The sequence below is a fragment of the Zonotrichia leucophrys genome, chromosome 4, assembly GCF_028769735.1.
Source record: "Zonotrichia leucophrys gambelii isolate GWCS_2022_RI chromosome 4, RI_Zleu_2.0, whole genome shotgun sequence".
Classification (NCBI taxonomy): Eukaryota; Metazoa; Chordata; class Aves; order Passeriformes; family Passerellidae; genus Zonotrichia; species Zonotrichia leucophrys.
Genome location: NC_088173.1, coordinates 5,844,271 through 5,862,178, shown reverse-complemented (window position 1 = coordinate 5,862,178; position 17,908 = coordinate 5,844,271). Strand labels below are relative to the sequence as shown.

General features: G+C 61.4%; 2 protein-coding genes across 2 annotated transcripts; both read left to right on the top strand.

The window, feature by feature from the left end:
* Positions 1–7,351: 7,351 nt before the first annotated feature.
* LOC135447224 (uncharacterized) lies at positions 7,352–9,242 on the top strand. Its single transcript, XM_064712139.1, has 5 exons — positions 7,352–7,459; positions 7,609–7,710; positions 7,809–8,058; positions 8,319–8,375; positions 8,688–9,242. Exons 1-5 carry the CDS (start codon positions 7,352–7,354, stop codon positions 8,906–8,908), a joined length of 738 nt encoding a protein of 245 aa, XP_064568209.1. The 3' UTR covers positions 8,909–9,242.
* Positions 9,243–14,504: 5,262 nt separating this feature from the next.
* Positions 14,505–16,150, top strand: LOC135447222 (uncharacterized). Its single transcript, XM_064712138.1, has 5 exons — positions 14,505–14,513; positions 14,760–14,861; positions 14,959–15,208; positions 15,469–15,525; positions 15,837–16,150. Exons 1-5 carry the CDS (start codon positions 14,505–14,507, stop codon positions 16,055–16,057), a joined length of 639 nt encoding a protein of 212 aa, XP_064568208.1. The 3' UTR covers positions 16,058–16,150.
* Positions 16,151–17,908: the final 1,758 nt, after the last annotated feature.

The window sequence follows — 17,908 nt, the reverse complement described above, 5'->3', positions numbered from 1 at the left end:
TGTTAACCTACTATCACCTAAAAAGAATTATTGCAATTTAACATGTTCTAATTAAAATGTATTCTAAAACTGGATCTTTTTTCACAATTGTTCTTTATTCCATTTTCTGTGAAAAACAGGTATATCTTAGTTGGTCCGTATTTTGATCTCAGCATAGATCAAATTAAATACATGCAAGCAAGTTTATGAACTTTCTACACTTTTTTTTTTATGCTTCTCCCTTTATGTTCCAAAAGCCATTAAAAGAGTACATTTCCTTAGCAAGAGCAAAATGTACTGTATTCCAACTAAACTGCAGAACACTGGGTGATTACCAGGCCACAGTGAAGGTTAAATGATCAATCATTACTGACTCATAATGAGATGGGTAGAGAACAACCATCTGAAATTTAACAAGGGCAAGTGCAGGGTCCTGCAGCTGGGCAGGAATAAACCCAGACACCAGCACAGGCTGGGGGCCAACCTGCTGGGCAGCAGCTCTGAGGAGAAGGACCTGGGGATCCTGGTGGACAACAGGCTGTCCATGAGCCAGCAGTGTCCTTGTGGCCAAGAAGGCCAATGGAATTCTGTGGGGCATTAGGAACTGCATTGCCAGTGGGTCAAGGGAGGTGATCCTGCCCCTCTACTCAGCCCTGGTGAGGCACATCTGGAGTGCTGTGCCCAGTTCTGGGCTCCTCAGAACAAGGGAGACATGGAGCAGTTCCAACAGAAAACAACAAGGATGATTTAGGGACAGGAATATCTCTCTTATGAGGAAAGACTGAGGGAGCAGGGCCTGTTCAGCCTTGAGAAAAGATGAGTTAAGCAACTAGTGAAAGGGGAAATATCAGGCACCAATGCTGGAATAGGTCAAGAAGGAGGTTAGCATTGGGGAACTTCAGTAATTGCTTTGCTACCTATCTGCTTAATGACATGAGCAATGCTGTTAGCTTCTTACCAAAGAGTGTTTAGGTGCTGTCAGCAAAAGTTATTTCACATAGAATGAGTCAGAAGACCTTGACAGTTAATAAGAGAGACATAAAAGCACAAAGCCAAACTTAAAAGAGCTGAATCAATTTCTGACCAAGTCAATATCCAATTTTGAGGGACTGGACAAAAATTTTGAACGCTTTCTTGGGCATTCTGGGGGTGGATGATTCTGTGGAGGAATGGGAGGATGGCCTGTCACAGCATCAGTGACGCAGGGAATCTCAGAAGAAACAGAGGACACAACCGAAGCTGGAAGCTGATCTGATTCCTTCTTCCCAGGGATCAGGGCACTGTCTACAGTGCTTGGACAAACTTCGGACGCGTTAGAAGGGAAGGAACCTTGAACAAAACTCAAGATCTCCTCAGAAGAGGACGACAGCCCAGCACCACTCTGAATTAGTTTCAGAACTAGGTGTTCTATTTTGGTGTTCGAGATAGTTTCTATTATGATCATTTTGTTTAAAACTCTCCATTAAAGCTCTGGAGACAGGCATTAGTTTGCCTACAGTCTCTTCCTTTTTGAGAGAGAATAGATTATAAATTTTCTAGTTTATCTGGTCTTAAAAATCACAGGTAAAAGAAGACTGCTAGTCTATATTTTGAGTATTCGCTCTTACCCAGATTAATAAGTCTTTCAGTTCATGTTTTGAGATGGCTGAATGTCTTTTATCTTGTAAAATTTTTTCAAGCTGGTAAAAAACGTCTTATTCTGCTTTAGATAAATGATTTCCTATTTCGTTGCCTAAGAGCCCTTAAGTCACTACTTATTGCTTACAAGGACATCAGGTGCAGATGACAAAGGGGATGATCTGTTTTTCTTTTTAACAGCCTGGGCTTCTGGCAACTGAACTGTCTACGATCTTCTTTTTTAGTCTCCTACTCTAACAAAGTTCTTCACAGAGGAGCACTATTTATGGCCAGCCAGAAGTATATATACAAATCACAAACGGGACGGGACTACTGTAGTAATAAAGCCTCCGATCGGCCTTATCATAAAGCTGAGTCATAGGGCTCAGGAACTCTGTCCCCAGGGGAATAGAGGGCCTGGAAGCCAGGCTAGATCAGGCCAAAAGGCTGCCGGTCAAACCCCCAGCAAGCTTGGTGTTTATCAGCTCTTATAGTGATCAGCCAACTCTAGGATTTCAGCTTGCTTGCTAGGTAGTTTGCCCTTGGCTCGAGGCAGCAGCAGATGGAGAGAGAGGAGAAGGAAGAAGGCACAAGTTGTTCCATGGAGATGGCTTTATTTGGGGGTCCGTGAAGGGTCTCAGCTCTTCTTCCTCTAACTAATGGAGTACAGTATGCTACTTTTATAGGCTTGACGAGCATCCAAACTTCAGCGATGGTAAGGCATTAGAGGGATGATAAATGACCAATGGCAGGGTTTACAAGATATTACCTTATAAGGGTACAAAGATAGGTTATGAGTCAGGGGGTCAGGGAGACAAGAACTTATCTACTGTGTCAGCATTCCTATTGTTCAGATTCCCCATGATGACTTTGCTAAACCTATGGGGTTTACTACACTGTAGAACGTGCCTTGAGCTGTTTCAGTTTTCAGAATCAGTCTCATTACATAGTTATGGCAATAAGAAGATGACACCAGCTCACATCCCTAGCAGCAGACAAAGAATTAATGTTACAACTTACCTTAAAAGTTTTTTGACAAAGTACATGAACCAAAGCATATTAAAACTAGTTCTATCCAGCAACTATATGTACAAGTACCTTTGGTTAAAAAAATCCCTGCTTATTTCAAATACAATACCTACTTGTAAGCCTTAACACACAATGCACAGAGCTCCGTTATTAAGCTTCAAAATGCAAATACCTTGCTAGATAAACGTTTCTGAAGCTTACGAAGTTATACAACACAAGCGTTAATACACAGATCATAGTTCTTTTTCTCTTCCTTTTCCACTTCTTAAATACTTTTGCTGCTGACAAATCTAATGGCTGCTGTTCGATCGAATCAAAATTCTACTGTCTCTGAATCCCGCTTTTTACACCTTTCCGAAACCCCTCTGAATTTGTATATTGCCCCAAAGCCGAGAGCCCCAAATGCCTCTCAGAGAGCGGTGAATGCAAAGGCCTTTATGCCCACATTCATGCCATCTTCCCTATCTGCTGTGTTTTAACTCTTGGCAAGATGCGTTTGCCCCTTGCTTGCTGCGAGCTGCTCTGCTGCGGGGCCGGCAGCGAGCTGGGGCTGTGCGGGCACCGTGGAGAGTCCTTCCCCGAGCACTTGGGGGATCGTGGTGTGTCCAGGGCTGTGTTAGACACTCGGGGCAATGGATTCCTTCCATGCGGGGGCACCTTGGGTGGGGAGGGGATGGCCCCGTGGGGCGTGGCAGCGTGTCCCTTTGTGACACGGTGGAGCAGGTTCCCCGTGGAACCGAAAGGGACACCGTGTCTTAGCAGCCCTTTGTGACACGCGCTGAGCTCAGGGCTGGCAACCCCAGAGCCACGCCAGAGTGCTCGGTGGATGCAACGGGGCAGGAGGTGACAGAGCGGTGCTGTGAGGCGTCCCCGCACAGCCTGCTCGTTGGTTCCTGACCCGGAGCTTTTCCAAAGAGTTCCTCCTGCGGCTGGCCTGACAGCCAGACCTCACCATTTGGTGACTCAGAGCATTTCTGAGGCATCTCCCATCCCTGCAGTCAGAGCCCTTCTGGCCAGGCCGTGGCACTTGGTGACCTCCATCGTTCACCAGGAGTCTCCTGTCATTGTGGCAGGAGACCTCGAGTGCCCTTGTCCTGCAGCCTTCCTGAGGCTCCTCTGCTGCAGGTGCCTGCCAGGCACGACTCCAGCCCTTGCTGACTGGGGCCTTTGCCGAGGCATTTGAAAGTGCCCCCCAGGTGAGACAGCAGGATGGCGGGCAGACTGCTCAGCCTGGTCAAGGGGCTTCGGGGCAAGAGAAGCAAATGCCCTGCAGCTGCCCCAGTGCAGCAGCCGGCGGAGCCAGAGCAGTTGCAGACGCTGCAGGACGGTGAGTGCCGGAGATGGGCCACAGGGCCGGTGCCTGCTGCTGGCCTGGCCCAGCCCCATCCCATGACATCCACCCCATGACATCCCATCCCATAACATCCCATTCCATGCCATCCCATTCCGTGCCATCCCATCCCATGCCATCCCATGCCATCCCATGCCATCCCTGTGGACATGCCCATGGACGGGATGGGAGAGGGGCCAGGGCTGCCCCGTGAATGGCCGTGCTCCATCCCCTGGGCGCCCGGGGGCTGTCCCTGCCTGGGGAGCGCAGGGCTGGGCTGTGCTCTCTGGCCTCTCCCGCAGCTCCTCAGCTCTGGCTGCGCTCGCTCTTTGGCAGATGCAGCCAGGGATCCGACTCAAGAACAGGAGCCCACCCGTGGCCGCTTCCAGAGAGCAGCGCAGGTATCTGCGGCCATCCCCCACCTGGGCTGGGCCTGCTGGCGCTGCTCGGCCGGCGCCCCGCGCTTGGAGCAGACCATAGAACATCCCTCTCTTCCCGCCCTTCCTTCTGCTGCAGACACTGCGGAGGTTCCTGCGCCTTCGGCGCACAAAGGCCGGCGGCTCCGCACCCGAGGGCACGGCCGAGCTCGACCCCAGGCCCAGCGAGCTGCGGGCAGAGGCTGCTGCCAGCACAGCATCCTCTGACCCGGCCACCAGCTCTGACTGGGAAAGCGACGAGGGCTGGGACGAGGCTGACGTGGCCCTGACGGAGGGCATGGCCACCACCAACACCATCCCACCGGCCATCCCAGAGACTGAGGCCATGCCCACGCTCACTGTGAGTCCTGGACCCACTCTGGAGTTTTTCCAGAAGGGTTTTTATTCTCTACAGTAGCCTGGGGCCCGGGCTGAAGGCCTCCCAGGATCATATGGCCCCTCAAGCCATGTGTGCTGGGCCCCCTAAGCCACATCACAGTGGGCTGGGAGGGCAAGCACCTCCTGGGGGAAGCTGGGCAAGTTGACCCTTGGACAGCACTCCAAGTCTTCCCCATGCGGCTTCCTCCAGGTACATGCCACGGTGAGCGCCCTGCTGCACAGACTCACGTCCTGTGAGTCTGTGGACGCTGGGCTGCAAATGGCCATTGTCAGCCTCGCTGAACAACACCCGGTCCTCGTGGTGATGAGCCTCCTGCGCTGTGCCCCAACGTGTGACGGGTAAGGGGCACAAGTGCCTCGAGAGCTCGGCGCTCACCGGCCCATAGGGCCCCTCGCCCTGTACAGCCTGTCCAGCGGGCTCTGCCACACAGGCGGAGAGCAGCGGCACCCTCGGGCCCCTCTGTTTCCTGAGCCTGCTGCCATGCTCTCTCCCTCCCGGCCCCACGCAGCTGCTCGGGGCACGGTACTGACGCACAGCTCTGGTCCCATAGAGCCGCTGCGCTGATCTGGAGAGCCGTGGGGACCTCCGAAGTGGCCGTGGAGCAGGTGCTTCCAGCGCTGCTCTCTGTGCTAGAGGAGCAGCCACCGTACAGCAGCTTCCTCTGCAGTGGGGACAACGAGGCCATCCTTGCCCTGGCTGTGAGTTTCTGGAGCTGGCCTATGCTGGTCCTCCAGGTCGCCTTCTCAGAAGCTCTCCATGTTCTCCCCACCCTGCAGCTCCCTGCCTGGGCTCAATGCTGGGCTAGGGGCAGCAGGCCGGGAGCTCCCCCTGCCTCTCCCCTCAGGCCCTGCCTCATGGACACCTCGGCACTGAGCGCTGCCTCGGCGTGCTTTGTCTCTTGCAGGCAACTCTGGTGCTGTGGAGGATTGCAAGCACGCCCGAGTGGCACTTTGCAATCCTCCTTCATTCTCCCCACCTGCTCGTGGCTCTGCTCTTGCAAATTGTCACCACCACGGAGCAGAGGCCAGAGGACGTGGAGACCCATGGCTTCTGGAGAGCGTGCCAGGAGGAACACGGCCTTCCCAGCCAGCCCAACAGGTGCCAGTCGCCCTGTCCTTCCCACACCCTTGCGGCCAGGGCCAGTGCTCCCAGAGTGACCTGGCCTTGGCTCGGCACACAGGTTTGCAGTGCAGACACTGAAGGCTCTGCTCTCCCGACTGGGCGTTGGCAAGAACCTGCTGGCTCTGGAGCACAAGCAGCTCTGGGACAGCCTGCTCTGTGCCAACAGCCAGCACTATGCAGCAGGTCTGCTGGCCAGGTGAGATCCTCTAGTCCCCGCTGCCACCGCCGGCATTTGTGCCCCGTGCCCGGAGTGGCCCACACAGTCCCCGGGGCTTGTAAGCGAGAGGGCCTCGTCACCCAGGGAGGGCTGAGCGCACTGCAAAGGGCTGGGAGAGGAGGACGCCCAGCAGCAGCCGCCTCCCAAGGGGCCCGTGTCCCCTTGCAGAGTGCTGGGGAAAGATGGGACCTCTGTGAGTCACTCCTGGGAGAGGTCTGCCCGCCCGGCTCAGGGTCTTGGTGCCTTTTTCCCCCTGCCAGGGAGATGCGCTGTGCCTTGACCCCCTTGTGTCCCCACATGGCCTCGCACCTGCTCAGCCTGCTCGTCGGGAAAGAGCCCCGCTGCCATCTGCCTGCCCTGGCCTTCTTTGTGGAGGTGAGCCTGATGGCCAGCGCCGCCTGGCTGAGCTGCCTCCCGCCTCACTGGCCTCTGGGAGCTGCAGCCGCCTGGGACGCTGCCCGCGCCCGCTGCTGCTGCCTGGAGCAGGCCCTGCGCGGCCCTGGGCTCCTGCCGGCCGGCTCCCCTGCCACTGCCCTGTGCCTTTCATCTCCTGCAGTGCCTGGGCCTGAGCCAACACGGTCCCAGTGCCCTGTTGGTGCTATCCCGGCACCTGCCCAGCCAGTGCAGGGACAGGCTGCGCCTGGCGCTCAGAGGCCTCGTGGTGCTCAGCAAGGAGCCCTCGCTGGTGAGAAGGGGACAGTGGCTGAAGCCGTGCTGGCAGCGTGGGGCTGGGGAAGGCAGACCTTGGGGCTTGGCTGGGCTTTGGCAGCAGAGGCAGCTGCTGCCAGCTCTCCCGACTCCCACTTCAGCTGCCCGAGTGCCCCGAGCAGCTGTCGGTGCTGCGGCCAGTCACGGCTTCACAGCACAGCCTGGTCTTGCACACAGGCCGGAGGAATACGCGGCCTCTATCCACACCTGGTGGAGCAGCTGGCCGATCCAGACACAGAGATGGTCGGGATGAGCCTCTGTGTGCTCACCCATGTGCTCCCGGACAAAGACCTTGAGAAACCCAGCATCACCACCCTGCAGCTGGCTAAGTCCCTCGTGCCACACTTTGAGAATGTAAGGCTCTGTGCCCCCAGCCAAGGGCACTGGACGCTGCCTGCCTGGAAACCTTGTGCCCTGTGCCCTTTTGGGCCTTTGTCCCAATGGGCCTGGAGTAGTTGGTGCTTAGGACTTTTCCTTTCCTCCAGGACAACAGCCATGTGCAGCTGCTCTCCATTCAGCTCTTCGGCAGGCTGATGGAGCTGGTAGTGGAAGAGGGGGATAATGCTCTCACGACAGTTGTGAGCCAGAGCCTGCTCCCTCTATTCCTACACTGGCACCATGAGAACCTGCACGTGGCCGAGGTGAGGCCACATCCCTGGCAGGGGGCTCGGCCGCCTCCTGCCCCGGCGCCTGGCGGGCTCCAGCCTCCCCTGGCCTTGGCACAGGGAGCCGGCTCCCATGTGACTCACCTGGGCTCTGGTGCCACCTGCGGCTCTCTGCTGCTCTGCAGGCGTGTGGCGAAGCCCTGCTTGGTGCGGCCCGCTTCCTGAGGAGGAGGGATCTCGAGGAGCTGCTGAGGCAGAAGCAGCGGATGAAGTTCGTCGAGAGCCTGGTAAGGACAGGCCGGGAGCCCCAGGCGCAGGCTGGAGCGGGGCAGCCCCTGCCCCCGGGTGCTCAGTGTGGGGGGCCGGCAGCTGTGCCCCTGGCCAGCGCCGCAGCCGGGCCCGCCAGGCTGCGCCCCCCACGCTGCTCCCTGCCCTGGGCCGTGCGGGCCGGCTCGGCCGGTGCTGGGCGCAGGGAGCGCCCGGCCGAGAGGCAGAGCCCGCGCTGAGCCTTCCCTGCCGGCGCTCCCCGCAGCTGCTGCAGGACGAGAGCCGAGCGGCCGAGCACCTGCGCTGGGCCCTGCCGCACCTGCAGAGCCCACAGAGGCCCCTACGAGAGGCGGCCGTCAGGTTCATCGGTGAGCCAGCAGCCCGGCGCCCCTCCCCGCCTCCCGGCCCGCCTGCTGCCCCGGCTACAGCGGGAGCCGCGCCCGGGCCGCTGCAGCCCCGCCCGGCCTGGGCGCTGCCGCCGCCCTCCCGCAGCCGTGCCCTCGGGCGGCAGCGTGCGGCAGCGGCCCGGCAGGAGCCCTGCCCGCCAGGAGGGCGTGCGGCCGCAGGGCCGGCAGCGCCCGTGTCGGGCTCTGTGCCGCCTGGCGCCGCCACGTGCTCTGTCTTGCAGGGGTGGCCGGAGTGCTGATGATGGGCCAGAAGGAGGAGCTCCAGGTCCTCACTGAGGGTGAGCCAGGGCAGCCGCGTGGCAGCCAGCACGGCTGGGGGAGCAGCTGCAAATCCCGGCCCCGCAGCTACAGTCCGTGCCCGGGCTGCGGAGGGCTCCGCTGCCTGTGCGGACCAGGGGCGCTGGGGGCACAGCCCGGAGAGCTTTCGGGGACACGGCGGGGATCCGTGGCCAGCACCTTCCGGCCGTAGCCCTTGTCTCCCGCTCCCTCCTGGCCACGGCAAGAGCCGGCTGCCATGGCCCTGGCAGGAGGCTTTCCTTGGATTCCCTCAATCTGGCCTCTGACCGTGGCTCTGTTCCTCTCTCTTCCAGCTCTTCGAGCCCTCAGGGAAGACGAGAGCCCATCCTGCATGAACACCTGGATAGAGATGAAATTCCAAGGAAGATCTGCAGAACTTCGTTTGTCTCCTGGAGCAGATGTACCTGTACCGGCCTCCTTCGATGTTTCCCAGTTCCCTTCGAAGATGGGACCACCTGCAGAGCAGAAGGGACCAGCTGCAGCTCCAGGCACGGCTCTGGTCGCTCACAGCTGAGCCTGTGCGAAGCCCCAGCAGCTCCTGCCATCTCTCCCCCTGTTGGCAGCTCCTTCCCTGCAGCCCTCAGGCCCTGCCCATGCCCTTTTTTACCTCCCAGCTCACCCCTTCGCTTCGCTTTCCCTTAATAAACTGTTTGTGATTTTCACTTTACCCGCATCTCTGTGGAGCTGAAGCGGCACAAAACCTGAGCCCGGGGACACGCAGGGCCCCTCTGCCCTTCTCCTCCCCGCTGCGTTCCGGGCACGGACAGAGAGGAACCAAGGGCAGCTCAGGCTGCAAAAGTCCCTGTCCCGCTGCTCCAGGTGCACAGCGGCACGGAATTAAAGGGCGTGTGAACATGCTGAAGGGGAAAAGGGCCCTGGGTGATAGATGAGCCAACTTGAGTGTGCTCTGAACCCAGCCGTGAGGGATTCCAGCGCAGGCATCCACCGAGGGCAAAGGAGCTTGCAATGGCGGAAGTTTCCACAAAGAGCTTCCTGAAAGCACAGCAGTGCTCCATCCCTACACAGGGACGGGAAGAGGGCAGTGAGACCAGAGGCCGGGGCCCCTTCCCCTCTCCCTGGGGCATGGCTGCAAAACAGCCGCTGTGTCTTCCCGTGCCTGTGTTTGGGCTGTGCTGAGGCCAGAGCCGGCCAGCTTGTGCTCTTCTGTGCCAAGAGCGTTCTGGGCGGGCAGGCAGAAGCGCTGCGTGCACAGTGGGGAAGGGGCTCACGAGAGCCTCCTGCGGGAACAGGGCTCCGCTCCCTGGCTGGGAACAGCCTGGTTTTGCTGCCGGGAGCGCAGGCAGGAGTTTGGGCACTTGAAGGGGCAGCGGGCAGCTCTTGTTTCTAGGGGGCCCGGGGCTGCGTGCCACAAGGGACACGAGGAAACAGACTCAGGAGAAGGAAGATGAGCTCGAGCTGGAGTGCCTGTGCTACAAGGTGCAGAAGTAATTGAGCCTTGCCAGGGTTTCTTAAGTGTGTGTGGGTGTTCCCCGGGAAATGGACACATTTGGGGAAATGCCTTTGGAAGAGAGGGGCTTCCTTCTCAAGCAAAGTGCTTCCCCAGGAGCCCCCAGTGAGCTAGGTGCAGTTGTCTCCCTTTGGCTCCTGCGCCTCCTTTCTGTCCTTGAGGCCCCTTGCACTTGGCAGAGGGGCGTGGGGAGGGAGAAGGCCGTGAAGAGCAGCTTTGGCATCTGCCTGGGCCTGCAGAGAGCAAGGCAAGCACCAGCGGCAGGGTGTGTCCCCCCGCTTTGAGCACAGGACAGAGGGGGATTATATCCGTCCAGCCGAGAGCCCCAAATGCCTCTCAGAGAGCGGTGGATGCAAAGGCCTTTATGCCCACATTCATGCCATCTTCCCTATCTGCTGTGTTTTAACTCTTGGCAAGATGCGTTTGCCCCTTGCTTGCTGCGAGCTGCTCTGCTGCGGGCCGGCAGCGAGCTGGGGCTGTGCGGGCACCGTGGAGAGTCCTTCCCCGAGCACTTGGGGGATCGTGGTGTGTCCAGGGCTGTGTTAGACACTCGGGGCAATGGATTCCTTCCAAGCGGGGGCACCTTGGGTGGGGAGGGGATGGCCCCGTGGGGCGTGGCAGCGTGTCCCTTTGTGACACGGTGGAGCAGGTTCCCCGTGGAACCGAAAGGGACACCGTGTCTTAGCAGCCCTTTGTGACACGCGCTGAGCTCAGGGCTGGCAACCCCAGAGCCACGCCAGAGTGCTCGGTGGATGCAACGGGGCAGGAGGTGACAGAGCGGTGCTGTGAGGCGTCCCCGCACAGCCTGCTCGTTGGTTCCTGACCCGGAGCTTTTCCAAAGAGTTCCTCCTGCGGCTGGCCTGACAGCCAGACCTCACCATTTGGTGACTCAGAGCATTTCTGAGGCATCTCCCATCCCTTCAGTCGGAGCCCTTCTGGCCAGGCCGTGGCACTTGGTGACCTCCATCGTTCACCAGGAGTCTCCTGTCATTGTGGCAGGAGACCTCGAGTGCCCTTGTCCTGCAGCCTTCCTGAGGCTCCTCTGCTGCAGGTGCCTGCCAGGCACGACTCCAGCCCTTGCTGACTGGGGCCTTTGCCGAGGCATTTGAAAGTGCCCCCCAGGTGAGACAGCAGGATGGCGGGCAGACTGCTCAGCCTGGTCAAGGGGCTTCGGGGCAAGAGAAGCAAATGCCCTGCAGCTGCCCCAGTGCAGCAGCCGGCGGAGCCAGAGCAGTTGCAGACGCTGCAGGACGGTGAGTGCCGGAGATGGGCCACAGGGCCGGTGCCTGCTGCTGGCCTGGCCCAGCCCCATCCCATGACATCCACCCCATGACATCCCATCCCATAACATCCCATTCCATGCCATCCCATTCCGTGCCATCCCATTCCGTGCCATCCCATGCCATCCCATCCCTGTGGACATGCCCATGGACGGGATGGGAGAGGGGCCAGGGCTGCCCCCTGAATGGCCGTGCTCCATCCCCTGGGCGCCCGGGGGCTGTCCCTGCCTGGGGAGCGCAGGGCTGGGCTGTGCTCTCCGGCCTCTCCCGCAGCTCCTCAGCTCTGGCTGCGCTCGCTCTTTGGCAGATGCAGCCAGGGATCCGACTGAAGGACAGGAGCCCACCCGTGGCCGCTTCCAGAGAGCAGCGCAGGTACCTGCGGCCATCCCCACCTGGGCTGGGCCTGCTGGCGCTGCTCGGCCGGGGCCCCGCGCTTGGAGCAGACCATGGAACGTCCCTCTCTTCCCGCCCTTCCTTCTGCTGCAGACACTGCGGAGGTTCCTGCGCCTTCGGCGCACAAAGGCCAGCGGCTCCGCACCCGAGGGCACGGCCGAGCTCGACCCCAGGCCCAGCGAGCTGCGGGCAGAGGCTGCTGCCAGCACAGCATCCTCTGACCCGGCCACCAGCTCTGACTGGGAAAGCCACGAGGGCTGGGACGAGGCTGACGTGGCCCTGACGGAGGGCATGGCCACCACCAACACCATCCCACCGGCCATCCCAGAGACTGAGGCCATGCCCACGCTCACTGTGAGTCCTAGACCCACTCTGGAGTTTTTCCAGAAGTGCTTTATTCTCTGCAGTACCCTGGGGCCCGGGCTGAAGGCCTCCCAGGATCACGTGGCCCCTCAAGACATGTGTGCTGGGCCCCCTAAGCCCCATCACAGTGGGCTGGGAGGGCAAGCACCTCCTGGGGGAAGCTGGGCAAACTGCTCCCTTGGACAGCACTCCAAGTCTTCCCCATGCGGCTTCCTCCAGGTACATGCCACGGTGAGCGCCCTGCTGCACAGACTCACGTCCTGTGAGTCTGTGGACGCTGGGCTGCAAATGGCCATTGTCAGCCTCGCTGAACAACACCCGGCCCTCGTGGTGATGAGCCTCCTGCGCTGTGCCCCAACGTGTGACGGGTAAGGGGCACAAGTGCCTCGAGAGCTCGGCGCTCACCGGCCCGTAGGGCCCCTCGCCCTGTACAGCCTGTCCAGCGGGCTCTGCCACACAGGCGGAGAGCAGCGGCACCCTCGGGCCCCTCTGTTTCCTGAGCCTGCTGCCATGCTCCCTCCCGGCCCCACGCAGCTGCTCGGGGCACGGTACTGACGCACAGCTCTGGTCCCACAGAGCCGCTGCGCTGGTCTGGAGAGCCGTGGGGACCTCCGAAGCGGCCGTGGAGCAGGTGCTTCCAGCGCTGCTCTCTGCGCTAGAGGAGCAGCCACCGTACGGCAGCTTCCTCTGCAGTGGGGACAACGAGGCCATCCTTGCCCTGGCTGTGAGTTTCTGGAGCTGGCCTATGCTGGTCCTCCAGGTCGCCTTCTCAGAAGCTCTCCATGTTCTCCCCACCCTGCAGCTCCCTGCCTGGGCTCAATGCTGGGCTAGGGGCAGCAGGCCGGGAGCTCCCCCTGCCTCTCCCCTCAGGCCCTGCCTCATGGACACCTCGGCACTGAGCGCTGCCTCGGCGTGCTTTGTCTCTTGCAGGCAACTCTGGTGCTGTGGAGGATTGCAAGCACGCCCGAGTGGCACTTTGCAATCCTCCTTCATTCTCCCCACCTGCTCGTGGCTCTGCTCTTGCAAATTGTCACCACCACGGAGCAGAGGCCAGAGGACGTGGAGACCCATGGCTTCTGGAGAGCGTGCCAGGAGGAACACGGCCTTCCCAGCCAGCCCAACAGGTGCCAGTCGCCCTGTCCTTCCCACACCCTTGCGGCCAGGGCCAGTGCTCCCAGAGTGACCTGGCCTTGGCTCGGCACACAGGTTTGCAGTGCAGACACTGAAGGCTCTGCTCTCCCGACTGGGCGTTGGCAAGAACCTGCTGGCTCTGGAGCACAAGCAGCTCTGGGACAGCCTGCTCTGTGCCAACAGCCAGCACTATGCAGCAGGTCTGCTGGCCAGGTGAGATCCTCTAGTCCCCGCTGCCACCGCCGGCATTTGTGCCCCGTGCCCGGAGTGGCCCACACAGTCCCCGGGGCTTGTAAGCGAGAGGGCCTCGTCACCCAGGGAGGGCTGAGCGCACTGCAAAGGGCTGGGAGAGGAGGACGCCCAGCAGCAGCCGCCTCCCAAGGGGCCCGTGTCCCCTTGCAGAGTGCTGGGGAAAGATGGGACCTCTGTGAGTCACTCCTGGGAGAGGTCTGCCCGCCCGGCTCAGGGTCTTGGTGCCTTTTTCCCCCTGCCAGGGAGATGCGCTGTGCCTTGACCCCCTTGTGTCCCCACATGGCCTCGCACCTGCTCAGCCTGCTCGTCGGGAAAGAGCCCCGCTGCCATCTGCCTGCCCTGGCCTTCTTTGTGGAGGTGAGCCTGATGGCCAGCGCCGCCTGGCTGAGCTGCCTCCCGCCTCACTGGCCTCTGGGAGCTGCAGCCGCCTGGGACGCTGCCCGCGCCCGCTGCTGCTGCCTGGAGCCGGCCCTGCGCGGCCCTGGGCTCCTGCCGGCCGGCTCCCCTGCCACTGCCCTGTGCCTTTCAGCTCCTGCAGTGCCTGGACCTGAGCCAACACGGTCCCAGTGCCCTGTTGGTGCTATCCCGGCACCTGCCCAGCCAGTGCAGGGACAGGCTGCGCCTGGCGCTCAGAGGCCTCGTGGTGCTCAGCAAGGAGCCCTCGCTGGTGAGAAGGGGACAGTGGCTGAAGCCGTGCTGGCAGCGTGGGGCTGGGGAAGGCAGACCTTGGGGCTTGGCTGGGCTTTGGCAGCAGAGGCAGCTGCTGCCAGCTCTCCCGACTCCCACTTCAGCTGCCCGAGTGCCCCGAGCAGCTGTCGGTGCTGCGGCCAGTCACGGCTTCACAGCACAGCCTGGTCTTGCACACAGGCCGGAGGAATACGCGGCCTCTATCCACACCTGGTGGAGCAGCTGGCCGATCCAGACACAGAGATGGTCGGGATGAGCCTCTGTGTGCTCACCCATGTGCTCCCGGACAAAGACCTTGAGAAACCCAGCATCACCACCCTGCAGCTGGCTAAGTCCCTCGTGCCACACTTTGAGAATGTAAGGCTCTGTGCCCCCAGCCAAGGGCACTGGACGCTGCCTGCCTGGAAACCTTGTGCCCTGTGCCCTTTTGGGCCTTTGTCCCAATGGGCCTGGAGTAGTTGGTGCTTAGGACTTTTCCTTTCCTCCAGGACAACAGCCATGTGCAGCTGCTCTCCATTCAGCTCTTCGGCAGGCTGATGGAGCTGGTAGTGGAAGAGGGGATAATGCTCTCACGACAGTTGTGAGCCAGAGCCTGCTCCCTCTATTCCTACACTGGCACCATGAGAACCTGCACGTGGCCGAGGTGAGGCCACATCCCTGGCAGGGGGCTCGGCCGCCTCCTGCCCCGGCGCCTGGCGGGCTCCAGCCTCCCCTGGCCTTGGCACAGGGAGCCGGCTCCCATGTGACTCACTGGGCTCTGGTGCCACCTGCGGCTCTCTGCTGCTCTGCAGGCGTGTGGCGAAGCCCTGCTTGGTGCGGCCCGCTTCCTGAGGAGGAGGGATCTCGAGGAGCTGCTGAGGCAGAAGCGGCGGATGAAGTTCGTCGAGAGCCTGGTAAGGACAGGCCGGGAGCCCCAGGCGCAGGCTGGAGCGGGGCAGCCCCTGCCCCCGGTGCTCAGTGTGGGGGGCCGGCAGCTGTGCCCCTGGCCAGCGCCGCAGCCGGGCCCGCCAGGCTGCGCCCCCCACGCTGCTCCCTGCCCTGGGCCGTGCGGGCCGGCTCGGCCGGTGCTGGGCGCAGGGAGCGCCCGGCCGAGAGGCAGAGCCCGCGCTGAGCCTTCCCTGCCGGCGCTCCCCGCAGCTGCTGCAGGACGAGAGCCGAGCGGCCGAGCACCTGCGCTGGGCCCTGCCGCACCTGCAGAGCCCACAGAGGCCCCTACGAGAGGCGGCCGTCAGGTTCATCGGTGAGCCAGCAGCCCGGCGCCCCTCCCCGCCTCCCGGCCCGCCTGCTGCCCCGGCTACAGCGGGAGCCGCGCCCGGGCCGCTGCAGCCCCGCCCGGCCTGGGCGCTGCCGCCGCCCTCCCGCAGCCGTGCCCTCGGGCGGCAGCGTGCGGCAGCGGCCCGGCAGGAGCCCTGCCCGCCAGGAGGGCGTGCGGCCGCAGGGCCGGCAGCGCCCGTGTCGGGCTCTGTGCCGCCTGGCGCCGCCACGTGCTCTGTCTTGCAGGGGTGGCCGGAGTGCTGATGATGGGCCAGAAGGAGGAGCTCCAGGTCCTCACTGAGGGTGAGCCAGGGCAGCCGCGTGGCAGCCAGCACGGCTGGGGAGCAGCTGCAAATCCCGGCCCCGCAGCTACAGTCCGTGCCCGGGCTGCGGAGGGCTCCGCTGCCTGTGCGGACCAGGGGCGCTGGGGGCACAGCCCGGAGAGCTTTCGGGGACACGGCGGGGATCCGTGGCCAGCACCTTCCGGCCGTAGCCCTTGTCTCCCGCTCCCTCCTGGCCACGGCAAGAGCCGGCTGCCATGGCCCTGGCAGGAGGCTTTCCTTGGATTCCCTCAATCTGGCCTCTGACCGTGGCTCTGTTCCTCTCTCTTCCAGCTCTTCGAGCCCTCAGGGAAGACGAGAGCCCATCCTGCATGAACACCTGGATACAGATGAAATTCCAAGGAAGATCTGCAGAACTTCGTTTGTCTCCTGGAGCAGATGTACCTGTACCGGCCTCCTTCGATGTTTCCCAGTTCCCTTCGAAGATGGGACCACCTGCAGAGCAGAAGGGACCAGCTGCAGCTCCAGGCACGGCTCTGGTCGCTCACAGCTGAGCCTGTGCGAAGCCCCAGCAGCTCCTGCCATCTCTCCCCTGTTGGCAGCTCCTTCCCTGCAGCCCTCAGGCCCTGCCCATGCCCTTTTTTACCTCCCAGCTCACCCCTTCGCTTCGCTTTCCCTTAATAAACTGTTTGTGATTTTCACTTTACCCGCATCTCTGTGGAGCTGAAGCGGCACAAAACCTGAGCCCGGGGACACGCAGGGCCCTCTGCCCTTCTCCTCCCCGCTCCTTCCGGGCACGGACAGAGAGGAACCAAGGGCAGCTCAGGCTGCAAAAGTCCCTGTCCCGCTGCTCCAGGTGCACAGCGGCACGGAATTAAAGGGCGTGTGAACATGCTGAAGGGGAAAAGGCCCCTGGGTGATAGATGAGCCAACTTGAGTGTGCTCTGAACCCAGCCGTGAGGGATTCCAGCGCAGGCATCCACCGAGGGCAAAGGAGCTTGCAATGGCGGAAGTTTCCACAAAGAGCTTCCTGAAAGCACAGCAATGCTCCATCCCTACACAGGGACGGGAAGAGGGCAGTGAGACCAGAGGCCGGGGCCCCTTCCCCTCTCCCTGGGGCATGGCTGCAAAACAGCCGCTGTGTCTTCCCGTGCCTGTGTTTGGGCTCTGCTGAGGCCAGAGCCGGCCAGCTTGTGCTCTGCTGTGCCAAGAGCGTTCTGGGCGGGCAGGCAGAAGCGCTGCGTGCACGGTGGGGAAGGGGCTCACGAGAGCCTCCTGCGGGAACAGGGCTCCGCTCCCTGGCTGGGAACAGCCTGGTTTTGCTGCCGGGAGCGCAGGCAGGAGTTTGGGCACTTGAAGGGGCAGCGGGCAGCTCTTGTTTCTAGGGGGCCCGGGGCTGCGTGCCACAAGGGACACGAGGAAACAGACTCGGGAGAAGGAAGATGAGCTCGAGCTGGAGTGCCTGTGCTACAAGGTGCAGAAGTAATTGAGCCTTGCCAGGGTTTCTTAAGTGTGTGTGGGTGTTCCCCGGGAAATGGACACATTTGGGGAAATGCCTTTGGAAGAGAGGGGCTTCCTTCTCAAGCAAAGTGCTTCCCCAGGAGCCCCCAGTGAGCTAGGTGCAGTTGTCTCCCTTTGGCTCCCTGCGCTCCTTTCTGTCCTTGAGGCCCCTTGCACTTGGCAGAGGGGCGTGGGGAGGGAGAAGGCCGTGAAGAGCAGCTTTGGCATCTGCCTGGGCCTGCAGAGAGCAAGGCAAGCACCAGCGGCAGGGTGTGTCCCCCCGCTTTGAGCACAGGACAGAGGGGGATTATATCCGTCCAGCCGAGAGCCCCAAATGCCTCTCAGAGAGCGGTGAATGCAAAGGCCTTTATGCCCACATTCATGCCATCTTCCCTATCTGCTGTGTTTTAACTCTTGGCAAGATGCGTTTGCCCCTTGCTTGCTGCGAGCTGCTCTGCTGCGGGGCCGGCAGCGAGCTGGGGCTGTGCGGGCACCGTGGAGAGTCCTTCCCGAGCACTTGGGGGATCGTGGTGTGTCCAGGGCTGTGTTAGACACTCGGGGCAATGGATTCCTTCCAAGCGGGGGCACCTTGGGTGGGGAGGGGATGGCCCCGTGGGGCGTGGCAGCGTGTCCCTTTGTGACACGGTGGAGCAGGTTCCCGTGGAACCGAAAGGGACACCGTGTCTTAGCAGCCCTTTGTGACACGCGCTGAGCTCAGGGCTGGCAACCCCAGAGCCACGGCAGAGTGCTCGGTGGATGCAACGGGGCAGGAGGTGACAGAGCGGTGCTGTGAGGCGTGCCCGCACAGCCTGCTCGTTGGTTCCTGACCCGGAGCTTTTCCAAAGAGTTCCTCCTGCGGCTGGCCTGACAGCCAGACCTCACCATTTGGTGACGCAGAGCATTTC

Excerpts from the sequence above, each read along its gene's own strand:
- LOC135447224 (XM_064712139.1), top strand. The coding sequence starts at position 7,352 with ATGGAGCTGGTAGTGGAAGAGGGGGATAATGCTCTCACGACAGTTGTG. Across the intron at positions 7,460-7,608 it reads AGAACCTGCACGTGGCCGAG|GCGTGTGGCGAAGCCCTGCT; the intron begins GTGAGGCCACAT and ends GCTGCTCTGCAG. Across the intron at positions 8,376-8,687 it reads GCTCCAGGTCCTCACTGAGG|CTCTTCGAGCCCTCAGGGAA; the intron begins GTGAGCCAGGGC and ends TCTCTCTTCCAG.
- LOC135447222 (XM_064712138.1), top strand. Across the intron at positions 14,862-14,958 it reads TGAAGTTCGTCGAGAGCCTG|CGCCGCAGCCGGGCCCGCCA; the intron begins GTAAGGACAGGC and ends GCCCCTGGCCAG. Across the intron at positions 15,526-15,836 it reads GCTCCAGGTCCTCACTGAGG|CTCTTCGAGCCCTCAGGGAA; the intron begins GTGAGCCAGGGC and ends TCTCTCTTCCAG.